Source organism: Nomascus leucogenys, chromosome 14 (assembly GCF_006542625.1).
Source record: "Nomascus leucogenys isolate Asia chromosome 14, Asia_NLE_v1, whole genome shotgun sequence".
NCBI lineage: Eukaryota > Metazoa > Chordata > Mammalia > Primates > Hylobatidae > Nomascus > Nomascus leucogenys.
In genome coordinates this window covers 28,495,730-28,523,238 of record NC_044394.1, presented here as the reverse complement: position 1 = coordinate 28,523,238, position 27,509 = coordinate 28,495,730, and the positions used below count along the sequence as shown (strand labels likewise).

At 36.4% G+C, this 27,509-nt stretch overlaps 1 protein-coding gene across 4 annotated transcripts in view; it reads left to right on the top strand.

The window, feature by feature from the left end:
* Positions 1–27,509, top strand: part of VPS54 (VPS54 subunit of GARP complex) — a 131,140-nt gene that overhangs the window by 91,664 nt on the left and 11,967 nt on the right. For 3 of the 4 annotated variants that reach the window (XM_003262449.4, XM_003262450.4, XM_030828078.1), the window contains 8 exons: positions 9,807–9,936; positions 10,518–10,699; positions 11,148–11,260; positions 14,188–14,251; positions 16,854–16,959; positions 17,830–17,917; positions 18,476–18,597; positions 18,711–18,791. In XM_003262449.4, the coding sequence (XP_003262497.1) occupies positions 9,807–9,936; positions 10,518–10,699; positions 11,148–11,260; positions 14,188–14,251; positions 16,854–16,959; positions 17,830–17,917; positions 18,476–18,597; positions 18,711–18,791 (886 nt within the window). Of the gene's footprint in view, positions 1–9,806; positions 9,937–10,517; positions 10,700–11,147; positions 11,261–14,187; positions 14,252–16,853; positions 16,960–17,215; positions 17,317–17,829; positions 17,918–18,475; positions 18,598–18,710; positions 18,792–27,509 lie in introns of those variants that run through there. The other variant, XR_004033388.1, reaches the window with a different exon arrangement.

The following is a 27,509-nucleotide window of genomic DNA, read 5'->3' as shown; positions in this document are numbered from 1 at the left end:
TAGTTCTTCTTGTTGAATTGATCCCTTTACCATTATATAATGGCCTTCTTTGTCTCTTTTGATTTTTGTTGGTTTAAAGTCTGTTTTATCAGAGACCAAGATTGCAACCCCTGCTTTTTTTTTTTTTTTGCTTTCCATTTGCTTGGTAGATCTTCCTCCATCTCTTTATTTTGAGCCTGTGTGTGTCTTTGCATGTGAGATGGGTCTCCTGAATGTAGCACACCGATGGGTCTTGACTCTTTATCCAGTTTGCCAGTCTGTGTCTTTTAATTGGGGCATTTAGCCCATTTACATTTAAGGTTAATATTGTTATGTGTGAATTTGATCCTGTCATTATGGTGCTAGCTGGTTATTTTGTGCGCTAATTGATGCAGTTTCTTCCTAGCATCGATGGTCTTTACAATTTGGCATGTTTTTGCAGTGGCTGGTCCCAGTTGTTCCTTTCCATGTTTAGTGCTTCCTTCAGGAGCTCTTTTAGGGCAGGCCTGGTGGTGACAAAATCTCTCAGCATTTGCTTGTTTATAAAGGCTTTTATTTCTCCTTCACTTATGAAGCTTAGTTTGGCTGGATATGAAATTCTGGGTTGAAAATTCTTTAAGAATGTTGAATCTTGGCCCCCACTCTCTTCTGGCTTGTAGGATTTCTGCAGAGACATCCACTGTTAGTCTTATGGGCTTCCCTTTGTGAGTAACCTGACCTTTCTCTCTGGCTGCCCTTAACATTTTTTCCTTCATTTCAACCTTGGTGAAACCGACAATTATGTGTCTTGGGGTTGCTCTTCTCAAGAAGTATCTTTGTGGTGGTCTCTGTATTTCCTGAATGTGAATGTTGGCCTGCCTTGCTAGGCTGGGGAAGTTCTCCTGGATAATATCCTGAAGAGTGTTTTCTAACTTGGTTCCACTCTTCCCATCACTTTCAGGTACACCAATCAGACGTAGATTTGGTCTTTTCACATAGTCCCATATTTCTTGGAGACTTTTTCATTTCTTTTCACTCTTTTTTCTCTAATCTTGTCTTCTCGCTTTATTTCACTAATTTGATCTTCAGTCACTGATACCCTTTCTTCTACTTGATCGAATCGGCTATTGAAGCTTGTGTATGCTTCACAAAGTTCTTGTACTGTGGTTTTCAGCTCCATCAGGTCATTTAAGCTTTTCTCTAGACTGGTTATTCCAGTTAGCCATTCATCTAATCTTTTTTCGAGGTTTTTAGCTTCCTTGCAATGGGCTAGAACATGCTCCTTTAGCTCGGAGAAGTTTGTTACTACGGACCTTCTGAAGCCTACTTCTGTCAGCTGGTCAAACTCATTCTCTGTCCAGTTTTGTTCCCTTGCTGGCGAGGATTGTGTTCCTTTGAAGGAGAAGAGGTATTCTGGCTTTTGGAGTCTTCCGCATTTCTACTCTGGTTTCTCCTCATCTTTTTGGTTTTACCTACCTTTGGTCTTTGATGTTGGTGACCTATCAATGGGATTTTGGTGTGGATGTCCTTTTTGTTGATGTTGATGCTATTACTTTGTTAATTTTCCTTCTAACAGTCACGTCCCTCAACTGCAGGTCTGTTGGAGTTTGCTGGAGGTCCACTCCAGACCGTTTGTCTGGGTATCACTAGCAGAGGCTGCAGAACAGCAAATATTGCTGCCTGATCCTTCCTCTGCAAGCTTTGTCACAGAGGGGCACCCGCCTGTATGAGGTGTCTGTCGGCCCCTACTGGGAGGTGTCTCCCAGTCAGGCTACATAGGGGTCAGGGATCCACTTGAGGAGGCAGTCTGTCTGTTATCAGAGCTCGAATGCTGTGCTGGGAGAACCACTGCTTTCTTCAGAGCTCTCAGGCAGGGAATGTTTAAGTCTGGAGAAGCTGTCTGCTGCCTTTTGTTCAGCTATGCCCTCCTCAGAGAGGTGGAATCCAGAGAGGCAGTAGGCGTTGCTGAGCTGCTGTGCGCTCTGCCCAGTTTGAGCTTCCCTGCTGCTTTGTTTACACTCTGAGCACAGAACTGCCTACTCAAGCCTCAGCAATGGCAGACGCCCCTCCCCCGACCAAGTTCTCACATCCCAGGTGGATCTCAGACTCCTGTGCTACCAGTGAGCAAGGCTCCATGGGTGTGGGACCTGCCGAGCCAGGCACGGGAGGGGATCTCCTTGTCTGCCTGTTACAAAGACCATAGGAAAAGCACAGTATTTGAGCAGGAGTGTACCACTTCTCCAGATACAATCACTCATAGCTTCTCTTGGCTAGGAAAGGGAAATCCCCCAACCCCTTGCGTTTCCCTGGTGAGGCGACGCCCCGCCCTGCTTCAGCGCACCCTCCGTGGGCTGCACCCACTGTCCAGCCAGTCCCAATGAGATGAACCAGGTACCTCATTTGGAAACGCAGAAATTGCCCATCTTCTGCGTCGATCTCGCTGGGAGCTGTAGACCAGAGCTGTTCCTATTCAGCCATCTTGGGAGCCACCAGTCAACTCAGTACTTTATGTAAATCAACTTACGGTCCTGGAGCTTATAAAGGTCACAGTTACAGCATAAAGTCAGCTATTACACTGCTCTTCAGTACAAACAAACCAAACCCTGAGCTATATATTAATAAAGTTTCTTCTGTGTTCAGGCTAATATTTTCACATTTACTAGTTAGGGTGCAGTCTAAAACTGCTATAAAAAGAGATGTAAAAACTCTGTAGCTTAATGTAAAATTTTGTTTCTCTCATGTAACATTTCAGAGGTAGGAGATGGTCAGCTGAGAAGACAGTTCTACCATTCTCAGTGTATAGTTTCCATCTGTGTCTAAGGTGGCTGTTCTAGCTTTTAGCATTTCATTTTCATCCGTAGCAGCAGGAAGGAGAGGACAAAGGGCTGATACCTTGGTTACTTTGTTTTGCTTGTTAAACATTTTAACAACAGCCATGTAATTTGGGTAGAACTAAGCCCACCTTCCAGCTTCAAGTATCATTTGTATGCATCTTCCTCTCAGCCCTTTTATGATCCATTTGGAACTTAAGGCACATATGGGAAAATGTAGCAATTATAAAGTGCTCAGCTCAATTAACTAGCACAAAGTGAATGTGTTGGTATAATTGTCACCCACCTCAAGAACTATAACTTTACCAGCTCTTCAGAAGCCCCTCTTGCTGCTGTAATACTACACTACTCCTTCCCATAGGAAACCATTAAAACAATTGGTTTTTCCAGTTTTTAAACTTTATTTTAATGGAATAATATATTTGCTCTTTTGTCTCTGATTTCTTTCGTTCAGCATTACAGTTGTGATATCTATCCAGGTTGTTGCATGTCGCAGTGATTTTATTTGTTGTGTATAAATAATCCATTTTATGATACACCACAATGTATGTATGTATTTTACTTTTGATAAGATTTGGGTTATTTTCATTCTGGATTGTCATGAACATTCTTCTAGATACCTTTGGTGCACATGTTACAGTCATTTCTGTTGAATATATACCTGGAAACAAAGTATGTGAATGGTCAGTTTAGCTAATGCCAAACAATTTCTCAAAGTAGTTGTACTCATTTACGCTCCCCTCAGAAGTGTGGAACAGTTTGTGTCACTCCACATCTTCCTTCACTGTTAATATTGTCAGTCTTTTACATGTTAGCCATTCTGTTGGGTATGTCACAAGTGTAGTAATTTTATTTCCCTGATGATTGGTAGGAGAGCACCTTTTCATACATTCATTGGCTTCTGGGACATCCTCTTCTATGAAGTGCCTATTCAAGGCCTTTACCCATTTTTCTGTTGGTTTGTCTTCTTGATCTGTGAAGGTTCTTTATATTATGTCAGCACAAGCCTTTTGCCAGTTGTCCATATTGCAGATTATTTTCTCCCACTTTCTGTATTGACTTTTCACTCTTATTGGGTTTTTTTGGTGAACAAAAGTTCTTAATATAATTCTATGATTCATTACTTTCCTTCATGATTTATGCTTCTTTGTGTCCTGTTTAAGAAATCTTTCCCTACCTTAAAGACTTGAAGATATTTTCTGATTACTGTCTTTTTCACATTAAGACCTACAGTCCATCTAGAATTGATTTTTGTGTTTAGTATGAGGGTTAAGATTTTTTTCCCATAAGAATATGTTTTTGACCTTGCACCATTTATTGACAAGGTGCTCTTATAATGTCACTCTTGCCGTAAATCAAATATTCAGATAGGTGTATCTGTTTCTGGACTCTATTTCGTTCATTTTTCTGTCTTTACACCAATAGCATTAAATAAAATTGTCATAGTTACTGTAGTTACTATAGCTTTTGTTTTCTTAAACAATTAGTTTGTAGAGATGGGGTCTTACTATGTTGCCCAGGCTGGTCACTCCTGGCCTCAAGTGATCCTCCTGTCTCAACCTCCCAGAGTGCTAGACGTGAACCACCATGCCCAGCAACTGTAGCTTTTTAATCCATATTAATATCTGGGAGAGTAATTTCTCCTACTTTTTCTTCTTTAGGATTGCCTCAACTCTTCTTGGTCTTTTACAAATCCATATACATTTTAGATTTGTTAGTTCTGTGTTACCTTCACATAGATTTGTTTATATTTTATTCTTTCTTTTTAAAAACAAGCACAATCCAGAATTTGCACTTATTACTTCCACTTATATCCTAGTGGCCAGCATAATTACATGACTATGTCTAGCTATAAGGGAAGCTTGAGAAATAAGTCTTTAGCTTGTGAACTATTTGCCCAGCTAGAGCTGTCATTGTGGCAAAAGAGAGAACATATACTGAAAGATAGTTAGCTTTCTGCCACACCATTTGAGATCCTTTTAAACTGGATGCAGTCTCACAGTTTTTATCCTTCCTCTCCTACCTCCATTGTGGCTCACTTTATACATTGAACCTTCTCTGGCTTTCCCCAATCACATCCTCTGACAGCATGAAGCATAGGTTCTGTAGATGGTTCTTTGTATGTTCAGTAGGCACATAAATGTCTGGGAACTACCTAACCCAGAGGGGCAATGAATTGAGTATATTTATATGTGTGAGTCTAACTAGTTCTTTCATACAAGGGCTCTGACTATTCCTGTAGCAAGTGTTTTTGCTGTATATAATTGAATCACTGATATAGAACATGCAAAAATACGTCTTGATGTTTTAACTTTGTTAGTGGTAGATTTTCCCTATTTTCTTACTTCAAAATAACCTGCAATTTTGTAAGTTTATTGCAATGCAAATATGGCACAAAATAGGAAATACTTTTCTAGGCAGGAAATAGGAAAAGAAAAACAATGGAAAATATTAGAGTTGCAGAGCATAATGTCCTCAAGTTTCATCCATGTTGAAGCGTATATCAAAATTTTCTTCCTTTTTAAGGCTGAATAATATTCCATTCACATGTATGTGATATATACATACAAGATGTATATGTATATATCACATTTTGTTTATCTGTTCATCCATTAGTGGACACTTGGGTTGCTTCCACATCTTGGCTATTTTGAATAGTGCTGTTATGAACTTGAGTGTACATATAAATCCTAGAGATCTTACTTTCAGTTATTTTGGATATATACCCAGAAGTAGAATTGCTGGATTATGTTTGAGTTCATTTGCTTTTTTCCTGTTGACGTGAAAGTTAGAGATCTAACTCAAGTTAAAGAATAATTTTTTTTCTTTTTTTAATTTAATTTAATTTAATTTTATTTTTTTAATTTTATTATTATACTTCAGGTTTTAGGGTACATGTGCACAATGTGCAGGTTTGTTACATATGTATTCATGTGCCATGCTGGTTTGCTGCACCCATTAACTTGTCATTTAACATTAGGTATATCTCCTAATGCTGTCCCTCCCCCCTGCCCCCAACCCACCACAGTCCCTGGAGTGTGATGTTCCCCTTCCTGTGTCCATGAGTTCTCATTGTTCAATTCCCACCTATGAGTGAGAACATGCGGTGTTTGGTTGTTTGTCCTTGCGATAATTTACTGAGAATGATGTTTTCCAGTTTCATCCATGTCCCTACAAAGGACATGAACTCATCATTTTTTATGGCTGCATAGTATTCCATGGTGTATATGTGCCACATTTTCTTAATCCAGTCTATCATTGTTGGACATTTGGGTTGGTTCCAAGTCTTTGCTATTGTGAATAGTGCCGCAACAAACATACGTGTGCATGTGTCTTTATAGCAGCATGATTTATAGTCCTTTGGGTATATACCCAGTAATGGGATGGCTGGGTCAAATGGTATTTCTAGTTCTAGATCCCTGAGGAATCACCACACTGACTTCCACAATGGTTGAACTAGTTTACAGTCCCACCAACAGTGTAAAAGTGTTCCTATTTCTCCACATCCTCTCCAGCACCTGTTGTTTCCTGACTTTTTAATGATGGCCATTCTAACTGGTGTGAGATGGTATCTCATTGTGGTTTTGATTTACGTTTCTCTGATGGCCAGTGATGATGAGCATTTTTTCATATGTTTTTTGGCTGCATAAATGTCTTCTTTTGAGAAGTGTCTGTTCATGTCCTTCGCCCACTTTTTGATGGGGTTGTTTGTTTTTTTCTTGTAAATTTGTTTGAGTTCATTGTAGATTCTGGATATTAGCCCTTTGGCAGATGAGTAGGTTGCAAAAATTTTCTCCCATTCTGTAGGTTGCCTGTTCACTCTGATGGTAGTTTCTTTTGCTGTGCAGAAGCTCTTTAGTTTAATTAGATCCCATTTGTCAATTTTGGCTTTTGTTGCCATTGCTTTTGGTGTTTTAGACATGAAGTCCTTGCCCACGCCTATGTCCTGAATGGTATTGCCTAGGTTTTCTTCTAAGGTTTTTATGGTTTTAGGTCTAACATGTAAGTCTTTAATCCATCTTGAATTAATTTTTGTATAAGGTGTAAGGAAGGGATCCAGTTTCAGCTTTCTACATATGGCTAGCCAATTTTCCCAGCACCATTTATTAAATAGGGAATCCTTTCCCCATTTCTTGTTTTTGTCAGGTTTATCAAAGATCAGATAGTTGTAGATATGCAGCATCATTTCTGAGGGCTCTGTTCTGATCCATTGATCTGTGTCTCTGTTGTGGTACCAGTACCATGCTGTTTTGGTTACTGTAGCCTTGTAGGATAGTTTGAAGTCAGGTAGCGTGATGCCTCCAGCTTTGTTCTTTTGGCTTAGGATTGACTTGGCGATGCGGGCTCTTTTTTGGTTCCATATGAACTTTAAAGTAGTTTTTTCCAATTCTGTGAAGAAAGTCATTGGTAGCTTGATGGGGATGGCATTGAATCTATAAATTACCTTGGGCAGTATGGCCATTTTCACGATATTGATTCGTCCAACCCATGAGCATGGAATGTTCTTCCATTTGTTTGTATCCTCTTTTATTTCATTGAGCAGTGGTTTGTAGTTCTCCTTGAAGAGGTCCTTCACATCCCTTGTAAGTTGGATTCCTAGGTATTTTATTCTCTTTGAAGCAATTGTGAATGGGAGTTCACTCATGATTTGGCTCTCTGTTTGTCTGTGATTGGTGTACAAGAATGCTTGTGATTTTTGTACATTGATTTTGTATCCTGAGACTTTGCTGAAGTTGCTAATCAGCTTAAGGAGATTTTCGGCTGAGCCAATGGGGTTTTCTAGATATACAATCATGTCATCTGCAAACAGGGACAATTAGACTTCCTCTTTTCCTAATTGAATACCCTTTATTTCCTTCTCCTGCCTGATTGCCCTGGCCAGAACTTCCAGCACTATGTTGAATAGGAGTGGTGAGAGAGGGCATCCCTGTCTTGTGCCAGTTTTCAAAGGGAATGCTTCCAGTATTTGCCCATTCAGTATGATATTGGCTGTGGGTTTGTCCTCGCTCCTTCACCCAGGCTGGAGTGCAGTGGTGCTATCTCGGCTCACTGCAAGCTCTACCTACCGGGTTCACACCATTCTCCTGCCTCAGCCTCCCAAGTAGCTGGGACTACAGGTGCCCGCCACCACGCCCGGCTAATTTTTTTGTGTTTTTAGTAGAGACGGGGTTTCACCACGTGTTAGCCAGGATGGTCTCGGCCTCCTGACCTCATGATCTGCCCGCCTCGGCCTTCCGAAGTGCTGGAATTACAGGCGTGAGCCACCACGCCCCGGCCCCAAAAAATCTTTTTAAAAGCAGAATTACAATGAATGAAATTATTTTTAAAAACTAACTTTGGGCTTTTTGGATTAATTCACTCTTTTTTTTTTTTAAGGACTTGAGTTGTTTTTATTTGCTATTTTTTGTTTATATTTTTGTGAATTGGTAGCATATTGCCAAGAGTTTCAAATTCCTTAATCATTCTGTTACATGGGGGAAATTTTAAGTAATGTTTCAGGAATTAAAAATTTACTTCAGTAGTAAAGTTGACTTTGAAATTTAAGCAAGAATTTTGCAGGTATTCTGTTTTGAAATACTACTAGACTGTTTATATAGAAATGTCGGAGTAGAGGAAGCTTACTCGATTAGAAGTAGACTAATTCTGGGTTCTAGTTCTGCTCTCTTAATATTGTAACCTTGGATAGGTCACTTTAACTTTCTAAGATTCAGTGTTCTCCTCCATAGGTGGTTATTTATCTACCTACTTCAGAGTGTGAGAATGAAACAAGATAATGTTTCTGAGAGTACTTTAAGAATATTAATTCCTGTTATTTTGAAGCATTAGTAAACAAATTTGGTGATATTATGATTTTGAAGGCTAGCAGGTAATAACCTTCTTTAATACCATAACCAATTAGAATGATAGTTTGCCTCAAAGTAATATACACCAGAGCCTCTTTGTAGTATTTTTGAAAAGTATTTTAATTCAACTGAAAGAGAGAAAAATGAGGTTAAGGTACATCACTTGGCTCATGGTAACCCTAAACTGAACTGATGGCATGGAATCATTGGTCTTTATATATGCCCCTGGGGGAAAATGTTTAAAAATAGAAAGTTTTACATTTCCCCTCAAAATTGAAAAAAAGTACATTATGTCTTATAAATACTCCTCTTTGAGTTTAGGTTCCTTGAAAGCAGCAACCTATTATATTCCCTCTAGTGCCTAGCACTTAAGCACGGTAAATGCTTAGTAAATATTAGTTCAATTGAACTGAATATTTATACTCATTCATAATTATAAGTAAAAAGAGAGCCTGTTTGTCATGAAATAACATTCCTTCCCTCTTCTTGCTTCCACTGTATCATCCTAGGTGCCTATGCACAACTGTCCCCTGACATAGCTACTACCTTGTACGTAATCTAAAAATTTAATTTTGCTATACTTTCTGCAGACTTTTCAATCGGAGTCTGAACGAAGTGTTGAAAATACTACAGTGGAGAATGAAAATTCTTATTTAAGGTTATGATAAAATACATTTGTGGATGGGCACAGTGGCTCACACTTGTAATCCTAGCACTTTGGGAGGCCGAGCTGGGAGGATTGCTTGAGGCCGGGGATATTTGAGACCACCCTGGGCATTGTAGCAAGACTCTGTCTCTACAAAAAATTTTCAAAAAAGATTAGCCAGGTGTGTTGGTGCACACCTGTAGTCTTAGCTACTTGGGAGGCTAAGGTAGGGGGTTCGCTTGAGGCTAGGATTTTGAGGTTTCAGTGAGCTCTGAATGTGCCACTGCACTCCAGCCTAGGTGACAGAGCAAGACCCTGTCTCAAAACAAACAATAATATAGAAAATAGTTGTATTATCTGAGCATGTTTAATGTGTCACTATAAAAACTATAAGATATGTGGTACATCATAGAATTTTTATTCAAATGTGAATTTTACAGCTTTTTCATCCTTTTTATTGATAGGTCACCTATGGAGAATACTATGTTTACAACTTTCCCTGACTAAATCTTACTTTGTCATTTTCAGGGTCAGTGAAGACATGAAATTAACTGACTCAGAGCTAGGAAAGCTGGCAAATAATATCCAGGAATTATTATATAGTGCCTCAGATATATGCCATGATCGAGCTGTCAAATTTCTCATGTCAAGAGCAAAGGTAGTTATTTTCATAAAGCTTTATATATTTTATACATAATAATTTTGAAGATCTGGAATTATGTCTTTGCTTCCTATGTTCCCCATAATGCATATTATATTTTTAACATTTAATAAAGTCAGTGTTACCACCGATGTGGTCTACTAGGGAGATGTTGAGATATAAAGTAATCTAAATAAAATAAATAGGAATTATTAAAGCATTATTTTCAGATAAATGGTTAAAGGACTTATTTTGAAATATATGTTAATAACTAATTTGAAATTAATGTTGTTTTACATATATAATACGTGTGTATATGTATACCTAAATATATGTAGTTAAACAAGTTTATAATAAAACTCCAACATTGTGAAAATTTTATAGTATGACCTAAATTCATTTGAACTACTATATTAGTTATAAAGGGATAAGAATCAAATTTGGACCTCTTAAGCATTTCATGCTCAATTTCTGGGTCTGAATGAAGTATTGGGAAATATTAAAATAAAAAATATATATATTATAATAATTGTTAAACTAGGTTTCATAACTCAATTTGGTGTTACACTAACTCTCATGATTTTTGTATTAAAATTTAGGATGGTTTTCTTGAGAAGCTAAATTCCATGGAATTCATAACACTTTCTAGATTAATGGAAACATTCATTTTAGACACCGAACAGATCTGTGGAAGAAAAAGCACGTCATTACTTGGAGCACTTCAGAGCCAAGCTATTAAGTTTGTAAACAGGTTTCATGAAGAGAGAAAAACCAAGCTCAGGTATCATCACCACGTCCATTCTGTTGTTTGATTTTTTCATTTTTCTTTGAGAAACACAGTTATATTTAAAAGAGGAAACTTAATTGGCCAGTGAGAATGCCTGATAAAGTTTTTTTAATTAAAGGCAGATTGTGGAATTAAAATCACATTTCTTGGCTTTTCAAAGCAGAGTTAGAATGTTTACTTCTATTAAAGTACTATCAGGAAGATCCTCAGTAAGTTGGCTTTTTTTCCCACTCAAAGTTAAGTAAATTGTTTCATCATTCTTTTTGTTTAGGCTGAGATATAAAAAGGGAACTAATTTTTAAGTATTGATCCTGCTTGTTAAAGTGTTCAGCACTTTTTAAGTCTTATGTTCTCACTCAGCTCTTCTTCCTTTTCTTTTAAACCAAGGAAGATGGTATTGAAATGTTAAAGTTTACGTTCTTTTCTCTTTACTGTGGACTAGCCTCCTCTTAGACAATGAGCGCTGGAAGCAAGCAGATGTTCCTGCAGAATTTCAGGATCTTGTTGATTCTCTATCAGATGGGAAGATTGCTTTACCTGAAAAAAAATCAGGTGGTATGTGTATTCATTCACACATTCTCTTTCAATTTTATATTGTTTATTTATTTTGTATTAATGCTTAATATTTCTTTAGTTGACAATGCCTATTTCAAAGCTAGAACCAATATTTCCAGCTTAGTAAATACTTGACAGGAAAACTATGGTAATTTATAATAATTATTTCAAATATTTATTGCGTGTTATAACCATATGCCAGACACTGGACCATGTTCTTTACATGCATTACTCCAGTTCATTCTCACAATGATCTGTGATACGGGTACTGTTGTTACTTTGTGTAACAGTGAGGAGGCTTGAGGCTCAGAAGGGTTAAGGAATTTTTATACCAACGATGAGTTGGGATTTGAAACCAGCTTTATATAATTTCATAGCTATGTTCTTAGCTACTATACCATATTGTTTACATACATGTATTGAGCAAGCACTAGTTAGCTTCTACTTTGTGTCCTATATTGAGACAGAATTGAGACAGAGATAACAGCTATAATTCTGCTTTAAAGAGGCTAAGTCTAATGAACAAAACCAAAAAATACATAAGCAATCAAAAGTAATGTAGTTACATGATAGCGAAAACCCAAATGTAAAGAAAGAAAACCATGAAGGAGACAAAAAAGGAAGAACCAGAGAGGCAGGGAGAAATCTAGAACATAGAAGTAAAATGATGAGAGAGTTTTCATGTGGAAGAGATGGCTGGGAAATATTTTTGTACCCTAGTTCAGGTGGAGTCATCATCTGATAATAATGTAAATTTGTTTATAATAATCCTATAAGATTTACAATTATGAAATTCTTGAGTATTTCTAATAGAGAAGGTAGTTGCACTATTTCAAATTTTATGTGTTTAATCAAAGTTTTACATTTCTACACAGAAATGTTTTTAAATTGTATACTTCACATTCGCACAAAATGCAACTAGACTACAAGAGAAAGACTTGAGTAAAACACAAACAGTAACCATTAGTCTGATACATAGATCATTTGCAATCTCAGTAATTCAGTGGAGTGATAGTCAAATTGCAGTTCAGTGCTTAGTAACTGGAAAAGTGAGGAAGGGTAGACAAGTATAGCCTACTTTTTCAACAGATGTGGCTGTGCAGGAAAAGTGAGTGATGAAATAGTAGCTAAAGAAGTTAGAGAGGGTGATTTACGGGGCAAGGTGCATGGAATCGAATCCAGAGTTTGAGAGAAAGGCTACTACTTCTGCCCCTGTGACAAGGGGAAGAGGGTTAAGGACAAGTATAAAATAGGTGAGTTGATGTAGGGCAGAGAGAAGAATTGAAGGAATTAAGTAAATTTTTGTCATATGTCAGTTTTTAATAGGTAATAGTGTTGGGTGGTGGAGTTTTCTAATTGATTGTATGATATTGGTACAACTAAAGCATTCAAGTAGCAAGAGCTGATGGAAAAATAAAACACTCTGACCACTCTAAATCACTAGTTTAAAATTATAAGACTTATCACTCATCTAGTCTTTCAAGCTGTATTTAATTGACTTCCCTCTATGTGAGGTACTGTGCTAGATGACTAGGATATGTTTTTTGTCCCTGAACAGCTCATGGTCTTTTGATTCCACTGTTAAGCAAACAGAATGATTTCTGAATTAAAATCATAAATGTGGAATAATTGAATTAATCGTGTATTTTGTTTCAAACATGAACTATTTATTTTCACTTCTTTGGAGGATATTGATGGTAGGAGGTTTCTCTTACATACCTTGCTTCTGTCTCAGTCTTTTTTTCCTCTCTGAATAGCATAGGTGTATGCTATTAGAAGTCCATTAACATTTTACTAGTTCTTTTCAAGTTAAGGATCCTGGATTATTACCCATTTGTCCATGACACATTAATTGGGTTACTATCCACTCAGCTAGGCATTGGGGAAATGAAGATTAATGGATAGCAGCTAATATTAATTGAGTGTTTACTTACACTGTTTTGTTCTAAGTATTTTACATGTGTTATCTCATTTACAGGTCCATGAGCTAGACATTATTAGTATTCCTATTTTACAAATTTAGAAACTAAGGCACAAAGAGGTTAAGCAACTTGCCTAAGGTTACATAGCTAGGAAGTGGTAGAGCTGGGATTTCAGTCCCGGCAGACTGACTTTAGGGCCATTTCTCTTTTCTACGATGCTATGCCACTTCTCTGTAATACAGAGAAGTGATGAAGACACAGTCCTTAACCTCAAAAAATATATGTCTGACGTACATAGTAAACTGTGATTGGAATATATATAGCTCTCAAATAGTCAAATATATTTACAAATCCCAAAGGGATTTGAAGCTTAGGGAAGCATAATGAGTTGCCCATGATAATCTAATCAATTTGGCGCATCCAGGATAAAATCCAGTCCACTGTTCTTTTCACCTCAATATGCTGAATTTTGTTTAAAGAAGTATCACATGCTGAAAATAAAGTAACTTCTGGGTTGAAGTATTAAAAATTAAATATATAATCTTTCTGTCAAATTTAGAAATTAACTTGTATTCTATAATGATAATACTAAAGACAACCAATTTAAATGCTAGTTCTGCCTTTCCAAAACTAATAACTTTTTTTAAAAAACTATTTGCTGATCATTTACCTCGTGCCAGCCCTAAGGGATAGGCAATTTGTGATAATTATTTCTACCATTAACAACAACCCTGAAATAGATACAGATAGTGATACTCAAAGAGGTTAAATAATTGCCCCAAAGTCATGTATCCAGTAATTGGTAGTACTGGTACTCAAATCCAAATCTCTCCAACTTCCAGTATACTTTATTTACTGTGTGCCAAATAGTTTCCCAGGAAGTAGATGTTTATTTTCAGAAATGAGAGTTTTAGGCCTTAAACAGGAATTATCTTCTTCAGCTTTTTCTCTATTTTGTTTCATGTGGTACTCTTGTCTGTCTTGTTTATTTGCTTTACTCTGTAGCCACAGAAGAAAGGAAACCAGCTGAAGTTCTTATTGTCGAGGGACAACAGTATGCAGTTGTTGGGTGAGTGACACATTTTTCTTTAGTAGTTGAGTCAACTATTTAAAACACAAGTCTTCTAAGTCTCTCTCGAAGTGAATTGGAAATTTTGGATTAACAATTTTAACAATGTTAAATTTGGATTAACTATTAAAATAGTTAATCCTGCAAAGAACTTAAAGGAAACTTTATGGATTTCTTTATCTTCTCTCTTCTGTAGCATGCATTATTAAGGACTACACTGGCTTAACACAAAAAGCTTGATTTTTCTCATGTAACAAGAAATCTAGACAACCCAAGAGTAATTGTAGTGGATCCATGATATTATTACTATCCCAGGCTCTTTCTATCTTTTCTTCTGTTGCTTTCTTAGAGTGTATTATAGCATAGTAGTTTAAGTTGTGAACTCTGGAACCCACACAATGTGGAAAATAGTACTATACACAGAATTACTGTGAAAATTAAGTAATTCATGTAAAGCATTTAGCACAGATCTAGCACCTAAGAAGTTGATAGTTATTGGTAGTTATTCTCATTGGCATCATTTGATTCACTAGATCTTTTACCGATAAAAGTATCTCAAATTCAAGTTAACTAAGAAGCATACAAATTCCATCTTTTTTTGTCTAGTACTATGTCTTTTATTAAATTGGTAATTAAAATATATCTTCATATTCTTTAACAGTACTTCACAGCTTAAGTGTTTTCATATATATGTGATCTCATTTGATCTTTATAACTACATTGTAAAATAAAGATATTGGGGATTATTATTTCCTTTCTGCACTATGAGAATTGAAGCTTTAGAAGATTAAGTGGTTCAAGTGACCCAGATGGAGTCAGAATTAGAATCTAGGTCTAACTCCCAATATCTAGCCCAGCATTCTTTTTCACTTTTCTTCTTGTCACTGTGTAAGTGTTTTTTGAAATGGCCACTGCCTCCAGGAAGAATGTAATTCTATGTCCCTCAATCATGGCACTTACCGTAGTATAATAGAATTATTTATTTATATATATGTCTTCTAATTTGACTCTGAATTCCTCAAAGGTGGAGATCAGGTCTTACCGTTTTTATTTTTCTTGGCACCATAATAAGCACTCAAAAAGTATGTATAGAATTAATCATTTTTCTGTATCTGTATTCAAATACCTGAAGTCCACACATTCTAAACTAAAGCCTCCATTCTTTTCTCTTCTGGAGTCCTTCCCTGTTTCTGGTAGGGAAAGCTTTCTTCAGTCTTCCTGTAATCCCATCCCTTCAATCTAATTATGATTTCCCTCCTTAACTACTGGTTATCTGATCGCTCTTCACTGCTTGACGGATATGGTCCCCTCTGGCCATCTTGCTTTTGGCTCTTTAGGCAAAGAGTCTGTTGCCAAAAAACTAAATTCCCTGGCTAAAGGAGAACTATTACAACTTCTGAGAAAAAATTACAAAAGATAAGCAATGGACTCATGCTCATTTAGGCAGACTCTAGGAGAAATAAGCATAGAGAGCAGTATGCATATATGGTCTGACAAGCTGTTATAAAGGCTAGACACCATCTTTCTTGGATCATTAGTTCCTGATATCCTTCAGGCTCTTATAAATCCTTATTTTACATAGATCTTACTTCTGAGCATCTCATTGAACTTAGATATCCTATGATGAATGGCTTTCTCCTTAATTTCAATCGTCTTTAACCTCCCAGTAGTGTGTCTTTTCAATGTGTGATTTGTCCTACTATGGAGGTGATAACTTTAACTTTATCATCTTTGGAAAACTTTTTTTTTTTTTTTTTTTTGAGACAGAGCTTCGCTTTTGTTGCCCAGGCTGGAGTGCCATGGCATGATCTCAGTTCACCGCAACCTCCGGCTCCCAGGTTCAAGCGATTCTCCTGCCTCAGCCTCCTGAGTAGCTGGGATTACAGATGTGCAGCACCACGCCCAGCTAATTTTGAATTTTTAATAGAGACAGGGTTTCTCCATTGTCAGGCTGGTCTCGAACTCCCGACCTCCAGTGATCCGCCTGCCTTGGCCTCCCAAAGTGCTGGGATTACAGGTGTGAGCCACCGCGCCTGGCCAGAGAACCTTTTGTGACCTGCCAATAAAATTCTTAGGAGACATGTTTTCCTTAGAAGCCATTATAGATTTTTTTTTTTTTTCCATCTCACTAAGAAAATCTGGACTAGGTTTTCTTCATCAATTCATTAATTATGATGGAGGACCTACTATGTTGGTAATCAGAAACACTGGATAGGCTTTTTGTCAGTGTTTCTGAATTGGCTAAGGAATGCAGTACCTGTCTTACTGAAGCGACTCCCTTACTTAATAAGAATGCCATACAGAGAGTATTATGCCTGTTGTGCAGAATTTGAGGAGCCACTCATTCTCAGTGTTGTGCAAGCTGATCCTGTAATTGTACAGAGTAAGTGCCTCTTTAAATTTTGCATTCTAGACACCTCTCTTGTCTTGTGTTAGTCATGAAGCTGCTGTACTAGTAGGTAGAACACATACTTCAACAGTTACCAAGATCATTATATTCTCAGAGATCCTTTGTGCCATTAAGTAATTTGATTTGTGTATGCCAAATTCCTCTGATTTTTCTTGTTTGATTTCCTATTGGGCCATTTTTCTTTTCTTGTAGAACTGTATTGCTGTTAATAAGAATTATCCTTGAATATTGCCAGTGTGTGGATAACATCCCATCTGTTACTACTGACATGCTTACTCGTCTGTCAGATTTATTGAAGGTGTGTATGACTTCACTCCATTATGGAAAAATTGTTCGAGGAATTAATACATTAGGGTGTGACTAATCTTAACTCAAAGACATTTCAAGGTCAAATTAACTTTAAGGCATTAGTTTTATAACATTTGATTGTGGTTGAATCACAACATGTTATTGGAAACAGGCTGCCTGCTTCCTTCTTACTCCACAGTTAGTGATCCTCATTCACCCATAGAGTTGTTAATGACATTGGAGACAGGAGATGATTTGTTCGTTAGGTGCTGAACATGACTGAGGCCACTTAGGTCAAAAAACCTGGACTGGTTTCAAATGTGCATGGAAGGAATTCACTGAACTTTACAAAATTCATCTCACTAAGGTTAGAGATTTTTCTTGCATCATTCTTTCAGAACCATTGATATAAAATGAAAATGTGATGATTTTATTCAGCCATTTCATATTGAGATATTTTAAACTACCAGTACGGAGGACAGGCTTCATTATTTTTTTCAAACCTCTAATCTATTAATTATGTTCTGACTTGAGTTGTCATGTTTTAGCTGAGAAAGATTTTTATAACTTTTGAAAATAGGACTTCCCAACAAGAATGACTGAAACTGAATTTGTTTTGTACATGCAAATTAAAGATTAATTTCTGCGAACTGATTTTTAGAATTTTTCAACTTTTTTCTTATCAGTAAATATTATCGTTTAGAATCTCCCCTTCTCATTTCTTTTTCATTAAATAAATAGATACTAATTGCTTCTACTAGATAATTCATTTGGCCATTGAATGAGAGGAAAGGGGAATGTATTTTTATAACAGCACATTGCCAGGATATAAAGAATAGTTTTCAATAAATTTTGGGTTTTTTTCTCCTTCTTTTGTTAGTACTTCAATTCAAGAAGTTGCCAGTTAGTTCTTGGAGCTGGTGCACTGCAAGTTGTTGGACTAAAAACGATAACTACAAAAAATTTGGGTATGGATTCTTGCATTTAATTCACTTGCTGAAGTGTTAACAGTGATGTCACTGTACTCATCATATTTTTTTATATCTCATGTTTTCATGGCTCTAACCAAAGTGGCATTACTCTAAAAATAAATGCTACTTACTCTTTTATGTATACTCATCACTGAAAAAACTAACCATGGGGAAAAGGTTACAATGCATTTCCCCTCCAAGTATAAGTTACTTGGAAGTTACACCACTAGAAAACATTAAGATATAATGTGTATAAAGTATTTGGGGGTGAAAGGTATCCGAATGTCAGAGGAGAATCAGTTGTCTTGTTACTGTGATACTGATAATACTCACAACTTGAGTCCTTTGTGAAAGCAGCATGTTCATTACGTTATTCAGTATCAAATTATTAGACAAAATGAAATATGTTGCCTTCTGCCATAGTGCTCTTCATTTATGAAATAAACTGGATCTTTATAAGTGATGTTTTTTATTTGATTTGATTTGTAATTAAAATCAACTAATACCTTTTTTTTAAAAATTTCTCCATTATATATCCACTCACTGGATCTTCAGCTCTTTCTTCACGATGTTTGCAGTTAATTGTGCACTACATTCCTGTGATCCGGGCTCATTTTGAAGCTCGACTACCACCTAAGCAATATAGCATGCTTAGGCACTTTGATCATATCACTAAGGTACTTTTTCATATATTTTCTGTTGGAATTTCATAAGTTTAGATCCTTAATTGTTAAGTATTTTTTAAATGTGTCCCAGGGACTTAAAAATACAATATCATTTCTCATTGCAGGACTACCATGATCACATAGCTGAAATATCAGCTAAGCTTGTAGCGATAATGGATAGCTTATTTGACAAGCTGTTATCTAAGGTAATGATTTATAGAAATTATTAGACTTTGTTCAGAGGCATTATTTTCTATTTTATAAGGAGTACTTTATAAATTAAGATGTGAAAAGATAATCTAAACTTTCATAGGATATTTACCAATTAGTAGAATTCGAAATTTTTTTTCAGAAAAATGTGACCATGTGCTGTGGCCAAGACCACCTGTAGTGGTCTAACCTGCAGTTATCTAACAAATTATTCAGGGTTTAGAAAACAACTCAACAAAATTTTCAGATTGCCAAAACAGTTGATATTCTAAGGGGCTGGCGGGAGTAGGAGAGATGATTCTAAGGATGGTAGAAACCCTATGCAGAAGTATTTTTATGTTAATTCATTTCAACATTCATTTCTTGTTTGTTTTTCATTCCCAGTATGTCATTAAATGAAGCAGTTTCCCCCAAAGAATTCGCAATTATACTGGGAGAGTATCTTCAGAAAAATGTCATTTAGTCGGCCCCAATCACTCTTTATCTATCTTTCACTCTTTCCTTCCCCTAAGTTTTTAAATTCATGTCTTAGGGGAAAAGCCAAAATTTCGTAACTTGAAAGTCTGAAAGTTTACTCAGTGTATACTGTCTGTCCAAGATCATATTTGGAGTAACCTTAATAGCAAAAAACTTTGATTTGCTTTTTATCCTAGTTGCATCCTTCAGATTCCAAAATGGCAGGAACAGCAGGTACATAAGAATCAAAAGGGCAAGATAAAGTGGTGTCCGTTCACTCACACAAGACCACCTAAAGACATATTCTATTAGCCTTCAGAAGAATGATATCACAAGTCATCTAAAAATCCCCACTGTTCAATCATGAGAGAATGAGAGTAAAATAGATAAATAACATCTTATAAATAATATTATTATGAAAGCGGCTTTTACTTCCCAGATTCCTGGAAAGGGTGTCTGACTTCCAGGAATCCCCAGACTACGCTACACCTCTGGTGTAGTTGGTAATACAGATGTTTTATGCTTCACTTTTAAGAAGCTTAAGGAATTTGTATTTATGTACAAACATACCTATATTATGTTATGCCTATTAAATTAGTTTCTAGTTGTGAAGGGAGAAGAATTACTGTTGAGAGATACTTTATTTTCTTCACGGGTGCCAAGTACAAGCTACATTCAAAAGCAGTTCTATTCTACCAGTTTCCTTTTTGATATACAGCATTCTTCTGTGTACCAAAAGTCGGTAACATATTGTGTCTGCTCTCAAGAAGCTTACACAACTATCTGATCTTTGACAAACCTGACAAAAACAAGAAATGGGGAAAGGATTCCCTATTTAATAAATGGTGCTGGGAAAACTGGCTAGCCATATGTAGAAAGCTGAAACTGGATCCCTTCCTTACACCTTATACAAAAATTAATTCAAGATGGATTAAAGACTTACATGTTAGACCTAAAACCATTAAAATCCTACAAGAAAACCTAGGCAATACCATTCAGGACATAGGCGTGGGCAAGGACTTCATGTCTAAAACACCAAAAGCAATGGCAACAAAAGCCAAAATTGACAGATGGGATCTAATTAAACTAAAGAGCTTCTGCACAGCAAAAGAAACTACCATCAGAGTGAACAGACAACCTAGAGAATGGGAGAAAATTTTTGCAACCTACTCATCTGACAAAGGGCCAATATCCAGAATCTACAATGAACTCAAACAAATTTACAAGAAAAAAACAAACAACCCCATCAAAAAGTGGGCAAAGGACATGAACAGACACTTCTCAAAAGAAGACATTTATGCAGCCAAAAAACATATGAAGAAATGCTCATCATCACTGGCCATCAGAGAAATGCAAATCAAAACCACAATGAGATACCATCTCACACCAGTTAGAATGGCCATCATTAAAAAGTCAGGAAACAACAGGTGCTGGAGAGGATGTGGAGAAATAGGAACACTTTTACACTGTTAGTGGGACTGTAAACTAGTTCAACCATTGTGGAAGTCAGTGTGGCGATTCCTCAGGGATCTAGAACTAGAAATACCATTTGACCTAGCCATCCCATTACTGGGTATATACCCAAAGGACTATAAGTCATGCTGCTATAAAGACACATGCACACGTATGTTTATTGCGGCACTATTCACAATAGCAAAGACTTGGAACCAACCCAAATGTCCAACAATGGTAGACTGGATTAAGAAAATGTGGCACATATACACCATGGAATACTATGCAGCCATAAAAAATGATGAGTTCATGTCCTTTGTAGGGACATGGATGAAGCTGGAAACCATCATTCTCAGTAAACTATCGCAAGGACAAAAAACCAAACACCGTGTGTTCTCACTCATAGGTGGGAATTGAACAATGAGAACTCATGGACACAGGAAGGGGAACATCACACTCCGGGGACTGTTGTGGGGTGGGGGGAGGGGGGAGGGACAGCATTAGGAGATATTCCTAATGCTAAATGACGAGTTAATGGGTGCAGCAAAACAACATGGCACATGTATACATATGTAACAAACCTGCACATTGTGCACATGTACCCTAAAACCTAAAGTATAATAATAAAAATAAAATAAAAAATGTTTCATGGTAAAAAAAAAAAAAAAAAAGATTACCATCTAACAAGGTAGAAGACTGTAAACAGCTAACATTGGAGAATAAAATATATGTTAAATAGTGGAACTAGGCTGGGAATAGTGGAACTATGCTTGAGTCCAGGAGTTCCAGCCTGCAGTGAGCTGTGATCACCCCACTGCACTCCAGTCTAGGTGACAGAGCAAGATGCTGTCTCTAAAACAAACAAACAAAAACAGTGGAACTATTAATAGGCTGTGGAATACAATGAAGAAAAACCAAAGATGTGCTAGTACTCTTAAAACTCTTGACTTTAGACTGTCACTTTGGTCATCCACAGAGTTTTTGAATAAGAATTGTCACAGTGACTAGACTTTTTCCTATGACAACTTACTTTTTTTTTCTGTAAAGAAAAAAGAGAATTGTTTAATGAACTTCCCATGTATGCATCACCTATATTTGTTATTAACAATTTGCCTTTTTTGCTAAAATATTTTAGAATAAATTTGAGGCATTATGGCATTTTATCCCTAAATACCTAAGTATGCATTTTTAAAAACTAAGAACGTTTTTACATAACCACACTATTATCACACCTAACAAAATTGGTAATTCCTCAAAATCATCTAATATTTAATCTCCTATTTGAAACTTATTAATTGTCCCAAAAATGTCTTTTTATAATAATTTGTTTGGACAAAGGCTTCTATATGGTTCACAGATTGCATTTGGTTATTACGTCTCTTAAGTCTTATAAACTAGAACACCCCCCTCTTCATTTAAAAAAATATATGTCATTGACCTGTTGAAGAATATGGCCAGGCTTTTATAACATAATGTTCTCTCTAGTATCTTCTCCACTGATGACTTTTCCTATTACTCTGGCATATTATATTCTTCCTGTGTTAACAAGTCTGTCTTTGCCACTCCCTGTTCTGTTTACTTTCATGTGTTGCTCAGGAGTTTGACCCTGTTTTTAATTAATATCAAAATAGCAGACAGTGTTTGGTTTGGGTTTGCCTTTCAGTTTTTAACCTTTCATGTTCTTATCTGAAAATATAATTTTAGGAAAGGATGACACAATAACATATGGGTTGATTCTAAGAAGCTAATAAGTGGCCAGGCACGATGGCTCAAGCCTGTAATCCCAGCACTTTGGGAGGCTGAGGCAGGTGGATCACCTGAGGTCAGGAGTTGGAGACCAGCTTGGCCAATATGGTGAAACCCTGTCTCTACCAAAAATACAAAAAAATTAGCCAGGCGTGGTGGTGGGCACCTGTAATCCCAGCTACTCGGGAGGCTGAGGCAGGAGAGTTGCTTGAACCCAGGAAGCAGAGGTTGCAGTGAGCCGATATGGCGCCATTGCATTCCAGCCTAGGCAATAAGAGTGAAACTCTGTCTCAAAAAAAAAAAAAAAAAAAAAAAGCGGCCAGGCGTGGTCACTCACGCCTGTAATCCCAGCACTTTGGGAGGCCGAGGTGGGTGGATCATGAGGTCAGGAGTTCAAGACCAGCCTGGCCAAGATGGTGAAATCCCGTCTCTACTAAAAATACAAAAATTAGCCGGGCATGGTAGTGGGTGCTTGTAATCCCAGCTACCCGGAGGCTATGGCAGAGAATTGCTTGAACCCACGAGGCAGAGGTTGCAGTGAGCCAAGATCACGCCACTGCACTCCAGCCTAGGCGACAGAGTGAGACTCCATCCCAAAAAAAAAAAAAAAAAAAAAAGCAGCTCATAAGTAAGGGTTCCATTGCCTGGGTAGGATGAAACAATATCTAATTGTACTAACAGGTAGACTAATGTTCCAACCACCATTCATTTATTCATTCATTCTGTAAGTTATGTATTAATATAAACTGTTTTGTTCAGTATTGGGTACACAAGGGTGAATAAGTCTTTGATCTTGTCCTCCAGTAACAAAATATTTGTCGGGGAAGTACATCAATAACTATGACAGGATGTAGGATATATGTAAAGTGTTATAAATAAGGAGCTAATTTAGTGCTGGAGCTTTTAAGGCTTTGGAAAAGATGGTGTCAGCTGGTGAAGGAGTTCTGGGAAAGCTTTATGAATGAGGCATGCATATAAATTTTGCTTCTAAGGATAGATAAGATGAGGGCAAATGAAGTTGAGGAGAAGAGATCTGAGATAACAGCATAAGCAAACATGTGGGTAGAAATCTTAAGGCAGTTCATTGTCAGGGTTTTGGAGTCAGGTAGACCTAAATTGAAATCCCATGTCTGTCACATACTAGCTATTGAAGGACTTTGGGCAAATTATTAATCTCGTTAAGCCTCAGTTTCTGCCTCTAAATGAGGATAATAGTGGCACCTACTTCATAAGGTTCTATTAATGAGATAATATGTGTGGATTGCTTTCCTTTTATCATGTATCTGACTATAGCAAGTTCTAGTAAATATTGACTGCTAATGCTTTTGCTGTTGTTGTTAATAATAAAGGTAATAGTTCCATTTGGCTAATGCATCAGAGTGGGCACACATGAGTGGGAGATATGGTGGAAAGATAGTAGAGAGCTGTGACTACCAGTAGAAAACTAAACAATTTATATCAGGTTTATTGAGGTATAATTTACAGTCAGTAAAATTCACCTTTTCTAAGTGTATGGTTTAATTAACAAATACAGATAGTAGAACTGCAAGTTGTAGAACATCATTGGTAAACATTCTCTTGGGCACTTTTGTAGTCAGTTCACTTCCCATACTCAGCCTCTGAAAGCTACTGATCTGATGTTTGTCCATGTAGTTTTGCCTTTTCCAGAATATCCTCTTAAGTAGAATTATACAGAATGTAGTCTGCTGTGCCACACTTCATTTAACATAATGTTTTTGGAGTTCATGGATGTTACAGCATGTGTCAGTGGTTTGTTCCGTTTTATTATAGAGTAGTATTCATTGTATGGATTCACTGCTATTTGTTTATCCATTCACCAATTGGTAGACATTTGAGTTTTCTCCAGTTTTTGGCTGTTATGAAGAAAGCTGTTATAAGTATACATGTACAGTCTTTGTGTAGGTATGTGTTTACATTTCTTTAGTATAAATACTTTGGAATAAGATTGGCAATTGTGGATTATGGAAATATAAAATTTTATGGTAACTTTATAAGAAACTGCAAAATTTTTCTAAAATTTTCTAAAATGCATCATTTTGCCTTTTTACTTGCCATGTAGAAGAGTTCCAGGTGCTCTTCACTATCACTTTATTTTTTAATGTTAGTCCTCTTGTAGGTGTGTATGGAGTGATACCTCATTGTGGTTTTAAGTTACATAATTACAGATACGTTAAGCATCTTTTCGTGTGCTTGTTTGCCATTCATATCTTTTCTTTGGTAAAGTGTCTGTTCAGATTTCTTGCTGATTTAAAAATATTAGGTTGTTTGTCTTATAAGAGTTCCTTACATATCTTTGATACAAATTCTTTATCAGTATGTGGTTTCTAAGTATTTTCTCCCAGTTTGTGGCTTGTCTTTTTGTTTCATTAACAGTGTCTTAAAGCAATTTTTGATTTTGATGAAATTCAGTTTATTTATTTATTTTCTGTTCATGCTGCTTGTGTCCTATCCTGAGAAATCTTTTCTTTCTTTTCTTTTTTTTTTTTTTTTTTTTTTTTTTTGAGATGGAGTTTCGCTCTTGTTGCCCAGGCTGGAGTGCAATGGCGCAATCTCAGCTCACCGCAACCTCTACCTCCTGGGTTCTTGCGATTCTCCTGCCTCAGCCTCCTGAGTAACTGGGATTACAGGCATGCACCACCATGCCCAGCTAATTTTATATTTTTAATAGAGACGAGGTTTCTCCATGTTGGTCAGGCTGGTCTCGAACTCCCAACCTCAGATGATCTGCCCACCTTGGCCTCCCAAAGTGCTGGGATTACAGGTGTGAGCTGCTGCGTCCGGCCAAGAAATCTTTGTATAACCCAAGTTACAAAGATATTCTCCAGTTTTTTTTCTAGAATGTTATTGTTTTAGGTTTTATATTTAAGGCTATGATTCATTTCTAGTTGATATTTATATATAATGCAAAGTATAAGTCAGTGTTCATTTTTCATAGTTCCAGCACCTTTTGTTAAAAAGACTATCATTTCTCCGTTGGCACCTTTGTTAAAAATCAACTGTTTTTGTTTGGTTTTGAGATTATATTCTGTTCCAGTACCACACTGTCTTAGCTACTCCAGTATTATTGTAAATCTTGAAATAAGATAATGTGAGCTCACTAATTTTGTTCTTTTTCAAAATCACTCCTTACATCTTTAATTTCTTTGTTCAAAATTTTGTATTTTTCAGTAAACAGATAATGCACACATTTTATAAGTATTTCTTGATTTTTGATGCTATTGTACATGGCATTTTTTTAAGATTTACGTTTCCAATTATTCGATGCTAGTATATTAAAACACCTTGGATTTTTCTATATTAACTTTATGTCCTGCATCCTTGCTAAACTCACATATTCGTTACAATGCCAACTTTGTAGATTCTTTGGGATTTTTCTGCATACACAGTCATGTCTGCAAATAGAATCTTGCATCTTTTTCAATCTGTATACCTTTTATTTCTTTTCCTTGCTTTATGGCACTGGCTAGGACTTTCAGCACAACGTTGAATAAAATTGGTGAAAACAGATATGCTTGGTTTCTCCAGTCTTGGGACAAAATGTTCAGTCTTTAACCATTAAGTATAATGTTAGCTATAGGTTTTTTTTAGAGGCCTTTATCAGGTTAAGGAAGACTCTGTTCAAGTTTGCTGAGAGGTTTGTATGATGAACAGATGTTGAATTTTGTCAAATACTTTTTGTGCATCTGTTGAGATGATCATATGGTCTGCCTTAGTCTGAAGAAATTAATTTCTTAATTTCTAAATATTTTAGGATTGCCTTTAAGATTGCCAAGGGGAATTACCTTAATTGATTTTTTAATGTTGAGCCAACCTTGCATTCATAGGATAAACCTACTTAAGGATTTTTTTGTGTGGCAGGTTGGGGGAGTATTATGGAGGATATTGGTCTACAGGGTTATTTGTTTTGTTTTGAAGTGCCTATTTGATTTTGGTATCAGAGTAATACTGGACTCATAAAATGAGTTAGTATTCTTCCTCCTATATTTCCTGGAAGAAGAATTTGTGGGGAGTTGGTATTATTTTTTCCCCAAGTTTTAGGTTAGAATTTACTAGTAAAGCCATTTGGTCTTTGTTCTTGCTTTACAGGCAGGTTTTTAATAAGTTCATAAAAAAAAAAATACATATAGGACTATGTGGGTAATCTACTTGAGTACACTTTGGAAGTTTGTTTCTTTGAATGGATTTATCTATTTCATCTGTTATTAACTTAGAAGCATTAACTTGTATATGATATTCTTTTATTTTAATGTCAGTGAGGATCTGTATTATCTGCTGTTTCATGATATTGGTAATGATGTTAATTTATAAAGTCTTCCTCACCTCCCCCTTTCTGGCTAGAAGTTTATCATGTTTTGATCTTTTAGTAAAAGTAAATATTTCCTGCTCTTTTTCTGCTTTTTATTTTCCTACTCCAGTCTGTATTATTTTCTATTTTAACTTGCTTTGGATTTAATTTGCTGTTTTCTAATTTCTCAAGGTAGAAGCCCAGATTTTTGATTTGAGACCTTTCTTTTCCTTTTTTGGATATAAGCATTTGATAATCTGTGTTTTCCTTTATGTACTGCTTTTGCTGTGTCCTGCAAATTTTGATACTTTGTGTTTCTATATTTATTTGTTTCAAAATATTTTCTAACTGCTCTTGTGATTCTTCTTTGGCCTTGGGTTATTTGGAAGTCTGTTACTTAATTTCTAAATATTTTAGGATTTTCCAGCAATCTTTGTTTTGATCTCAAGTCTAATTCTGTTTTGGTCAGCAAACAGACTTTATATGACTCCAGTTATTTTATGTCTAAGATTTCTTTTGTGGCCCAGAATGTGGCTGAAAAATGTCTTGGCTAATGTTCCACATGCACATGAAAACAATGTGTATTTTGCTGTCATTGGGTAGAGTGTCCTGTGTATATCAACTAAGTGGTGTTGGTTGGTAGTGTTATTTAGGTGTTTTCTGTCCTTACTGATTTTTCTGTCTACTTCTTATATCAATTACTGAGAGATGAGCACTGAAGTTTTTTACTATAATTGTAAATTTGTCTGCTTTT